The 5,230-nt window shown below is 46.0% G+C and overlaps 1 protein-coding gene across 1 annotated transcript; it reads left to right on the top strand.

Annotated features, from left to right (window-relative positions):
• The first annotated feature begins 357 nt into the window (after positions 1 to 357).
• Positions 358 to 2,939, top strand: LOC116408365 (E3 ubiquitin-protein ligase TRIM7-like). Its single transcript, XM_031895138.1, has one exon. The coding sequence runs from the start codon at positions 361 to 363 to the stop codon at positions 1,951 to 1,953; it is 1,593 nt and encodes a 530-aa protein (XP_031750998.1). The 5' UTR covers positions 358 to 360; the 3' UTR covers positions 1,954 to 2,939.
• The last annotated feature ends 2,291 nt before the right edge of the window (positions 2,940 to 5,230 follow it).

Genomic DNA, 5,230 nt, shown 5'->3' with positions numbered 1-5,230 from the left:
ACTTCTATTTTAAAGACTATGGAATCCTGACACCCCTGGTCAACTCAGTAAAATACTTTAACCTGGAATGGGAAACATCTATCACTCCCAGTTGTATATCAGGACCAACCCTAGCTGGCTAAATCCTATGGAGACTGCGAGTAAAGGTGAGCAACATCTTTATCCTACACAGGTAATAACTCTACATTCATTTGATATTGGAGTTTTATGAGTGGGGATAAAAGAATGGAAACTGAAAGCTTATGTCCAAACAAAACAAAAACCTGCCCCACCCAGTGCGAGAGGGGGAGATAAAACTAATCCAACTGGTTATAGAGAGAGAGGAACATTTAGTTTTGTATCTTGTTCCTGATTTCAGCGATGGCGGCTGCTGATCTGAGAGACGAGCTGAGCTGCTCCATCTGCCTGAGCATTTATACTGATCCGGTATCCCTGCCCTGTGGCCATAACTTCTGCCGGGGCTGCATTGGGGGGGTGCTGGGTACCCAGGAGGGGTCTGGGGCTTATTCCTGCCCTGAATGCAGAGCTGAGTATCAGGAGCGCCCTGCCCTGCCCAGGAACAGAGCTCTGGGGAACATAGCAGAGAGGTTCCGTCCAACTGAGACAGAGCCGGGGGAGACTGGGATCTTCTGCACTTACTGTCTCCTCTCTCCTGTACCTGCTGCTAAATCCTGTCTGCACTGTGAGGCTTCACTTTGTAATAAGCACCTGAGGGGGCACTGCCAGTCAGCAGAACATGTACTCACTGAGCCCACCGCTTCCTTTATGGGGAGAATATGTTCTGTACATCACAAGGTTCTGGAGTATCACTGCTGTGAGGACTCTGCCTGTATCTGTGTGTCCTGCTGCCTGGCCGGGGAGCACTGGGGTCACAGGGTGGAGCTGCTGAGTGAGGCCTCTAAGAAGAAGAAAGAGAAACTGAGGAAAGTTCTGGAGAAACTGAGCCCAGAGAGAGAGGAGACTGAGAGAGGAGCCCAGAGGCTGCAGGAGCGCAGGAGAGAAGTGGCAGAAGCGGCAGCCGGTGAGACAGAGAGAGTCACTGCCCTGTTTAGGGGCATCAGGGAAGAGCTGGAAGCCCTAGAGAAGCGACTCCTGAGTGACATCTCCAGGCAGAAAGAGGAGCTCTCACTCACACTCGCTGAGCTGATCCAACAGCTGGAAATAAAGAAGGACGAGCTGTCCAGGAAGATCCATCACATTGAGGAGCTGTGCAACATGGCAGATCCACTCACTGTCCTACAGGAACAATGGGAATCCCATGGAGCTGCCTTTTGTGGGGCTGAGGGGGCAGATAATGAGGGCAGAGAGAGAGAGGATATAAAGGTCCCGGCTGTAGGGGATCTGGATGTGGGTTGGATCTCAGAGACATTACTCACAGGCTTAGCTGGGATTGTGACTGGGGTAAAGGGAAGGATCCCTGGGCAGGAGGCTACAGAGCTGGTACTGGATATAAACACGGTTGGGAATCGTGTATCTGTATCAGGGGATGGGAAATCTGCTTCCTACTCACATACAGACCAGCGTCGCCCACAAACCCCAGAGAGATTTCAGGATTATCCTCAGGCTTTAAGCACCAGGAGTTTCCCCTCAGGGCGACATTACTGGGAAGTGGAGGTCAGTGAATCAGGGGGCTGGAGGGTAGGGGTGGCCTATCCCAGTATAGAGAGGGAAGGGGATCAGTCCTGCATTGGGGAGAATAACAAGTCCTGGTGTTTGGACAGATGGGATAATAACTATACAGTGGTACATGACAGGGAAGAAAGAGACTTTCCCCACGTCCCTTCCTGCAGGAGAATCAGGATCTCATTGGACTATGAGGCCGGACGCCTGTCCTTTTATGAGTTGAGTGAGCCAAGCAGGCACTTACACACCTTCACTGCCTCCTTCACTGAGCCCCTTCATGTTGCATTCTGGGTATGGGGGGACGGTGCCTGTGTGAGAATCATTAGTTAGGGCCCCGCCCAGGGAATTTATCAGAAAATCTGCCTTCAGCCACTAATTTCCTCAATCCAATAATTCAATAATTCTTCATTCCATCCATCATTGTCCTCCCCTGTATCCCTCTGTACCACCCCTTTCCTTCTCAGAGTGATGTCCCCCTCTTGCCAGTGGCAGGTTTCTTATCCGGGCCCCCCCGGCACCCATGTGTGATGCCCTCTCCCAACTCCCAATAAGCAATAATGCAGAGTTTAGCACACTCACGCAGACATTTAAATTCACATACGGAGCAGTGGGGAGGGGTCCCCATTACTCTTTATGGGAGCAAAATTTCTATGCGGCGGGGCAGCATGTCGCCCAAAAATTCTCTTTTTATTCTCTTTTATGCCCCATGTGGAACCCTAAGAGTAAGGCCCCACAAGGTTGATTGTCAAGTGCATGCTGACAATCTGCCTGTTTGCTTGGAAAAACCTAATTGTGCCTACACCCAAAAGCATTGAATAACCCCCGGCGCAGGCACCTCAGGTTCCACATGGGGCATAAAAGAGAATGGAGCCAATTCAGGGAATGATTAAAAAATATCTTTTTTTTATTATTTTTTTTTATTATTTGGAAATATTCCTTATTGCCTTGTAATTTTTTTTTCTAATTAACCCAACAGTGTCAGATTGTGTCCCTTATGTCTTCTAAATTGATTGTAAATCCTACTAAGTCCTTCCATAGGGACTAACAGAAATCAGTGCATTGCCTTTTGATTCTATATTAAATTAATTATTATTATTGTGGGAGTAGGTTCTGTACATACCATAGATGGATAGACAAATAGACAATTATTTTTGTTAATGGAACTGTAAAATGCAGTCATTCAGCATTCATTACTTTATCCACAGAGGAGTAATTAATGAACAATAATACAGGGTTCACTCATAGCACAGATCAGGTACAGTGGCTTGCAAAAGTATTCGGCCCCCTTGAACTTTTCCACATTTTGTCACATTACAGCCACAAACATGAATCAATTTTATTGGAATTCCACGCGAAAGACCAATACAAAGTGGGGTACACGTGAGAAGTGGAAGGAAAATCAGACATGATTCCAAACATTTTTTACAAATAAATAACTGCAAAGTGGGGTGTGCGTAATTATTCAGCCCCCTTTGGTCTGAGTGCAGTCAGTTGCCCATAGACATTGCCTGATGAGTGCTAATGACTAAATAGAGTGCCCCTGTGTGTAATCTAATGTCAGTACAAATACAGCTGCTCTGTGACGGCCTCAGAGGTTGCTAAGGGAATATTGGGAGCAACAACACCATGAAGCCCAAAGAACACAACAGACAGGTCAGGGATAAAGTTATTGAGAAATTTAAAGCAGGCTTAGGCTACAAACAGATTTCCAAAGCCTTGAACCTCCCACGGAGCCCTGTTCCACCGATCATTCAGAAATGGAAGGAGTATGGCACAACTGTAACCCTACCAAGGCACGGCCGTCCCCCTAAACTCACAGGCCCAACAAGCGCTGATCAGAAATGCAGCCAAGAGGCCCATGGTGACTCTGGGGGGGCTGCAGGGATCTACAGCTCAGGGGGGGGAATCTGTCCATAGGCAACTATTAGTCGTGCACTGCACAAAGTTGGCCTTTATGGAAGAGTGGCAAGAAGAAAGCCATTGTTAACAGAAAACCATAAGAAGTCCCGTTTGCAGTTTGCCACAAGCCATGACTGAGCTGGAGCTGTTTTGCAAAGAAGAATGGGCAAGGATTTCAGTCTGTAGATGGGCAAAGCTGGTAGAGACATACCCTAAAGCCTGGCAGCTGGAATTGCAGCAAAAGGGGGTTCTACAAAGTATTGACTCAGGGGGCTGAATAATTACGCACACCCCACTTTGCAGTTATTTATTTGTAAAAAATGTTTGGAATCATGTATGATTTTCGTTCCACTTCTCACGTGTACCCCACTTTGTATTGGTCTTTCACGTGGAATTCCAATAAAACTGATTCATGTTTGTGGCTGTAATGTGACAAAATGTGGAAAAGTTCAAGGGGGCCGAATACTTTTGCAAGCCACTGTATATACCCACAGTACATGGTCAGTTAGACTCTCTCCCCGCAGGGTCAACCAGCCGCAATATGTAGCAACATAAGAACAATGGGTTACCCCCAGATTTCAGGATTCTCCTTTCAAGTGGAACCCAGGCGAGTCTATCTAGCCCTGAGTCTGTACACTTGGTCCCTACTTCTGGGCAAAGGAAACCCCAGGATCTCTAGTCCCAAACTAATTATCATTGGTGGAGCCAAGAGCTGCTCACTAGATAGCCATAACTGTCTGTCACACCTAGAATGAGGGGTTGTGGGAGCACTCCAAGGCTAAATAGAGTATACAAATACAATGTGCAACTGATCTGGCCAAATTAACCAGTTATGTCCCAGTTATATCCCAGTTATATCCCAGTTATATCCCAGTTATAGCCCAGTTATAGCCTAGTTATATCCTAGTTATATCCCAATTACTATTCTTTTATCCACTGATTTAATAATAAGGGGCCTTTCATTAAGAGACATTGCTTAGTTTTTATGGGTATTTTCACAATTTAATCTGTCTGATTAATTCTTAATAAACATTGATTTTTGTATCATGAGTTGGACCTTACATTGCGTGTGTGTTTGTGTTAAAGGAGAAGGAAAGGTACAAACTCAGTAGCTTTATCAGAAAGGTAAATACAGCCATAAGCACTCACAGAAACGCTGCACTGAGTCCTCTTTCAAAAGAAACTGGATTTGTTGTCTGTTTGTTTTCCTATGCCAGAGACAGGCAGCTCTCCCCTCTCCTGCTCCCCATCTCTAGAATGCTAAGAACTCACTCTCCCCCCTTAGGAATGTGGATCTGAGCCAATCAGCAGGAAGCTTCCTCATAGTCTTACAAACTGATCATGTACACCAGTCTTGGTCTCGGTGCAGGAGTGAGGCATTATGGGAACTTTCTTTACACAGCTCAGCATTTTTTTTCCTATGAGGCTTCTGATCATCTGAACGGGAGAAATATGGGGAGATTTAAGGGCAATATTGAGAGAACTGAGGGTATGCCTGCAGCTTGGGATTAAATCTTTACTAGCCTTTCCTTCTACTTTAATCTTGATTTTATTACAGTCCTTTTCAGAACTGTTCTCCTTATATTCGGCCTCAGAAGAGTCCCCGGACCCTGAGCCTGTGAGCAAATGACAGAGAGGAATGAATAACATGGAACCAATGAATCCAAATCCAACTTCTGTGTTTATGTGCCGTAAAGTCATGTGATTT

This window comes from Xenopus tropicalis, chromosome 1 (assembly GCF_000004195.4).
Source record: "Xenopus tropicalis strain Nigerian chromosome 1, UCB_Xtro_10.0, whole genome shotgun sequence".
Classification (NCBI taxonomy): Eukaryota; Metazoa; Chordata; class Amphibia; order Anura; family Pipidae; genus Xenopus; species Xenopus tropicalis.
The sequence above is the reverse complement of the archived record's forward strand: the minus strand, read 5'-3'. Positions and strand labels throughout refer to the sequence as shown.

Excerpts from the sequence above, each read along its gene's own strand:
- LOC116408365 (XM_031895138.1), top strand. The coding sequence starts at position 361 with ATGGCGGCTGCTGATCTGAGAGACGAGCTGAGCTGCTCCATCTGCCTG.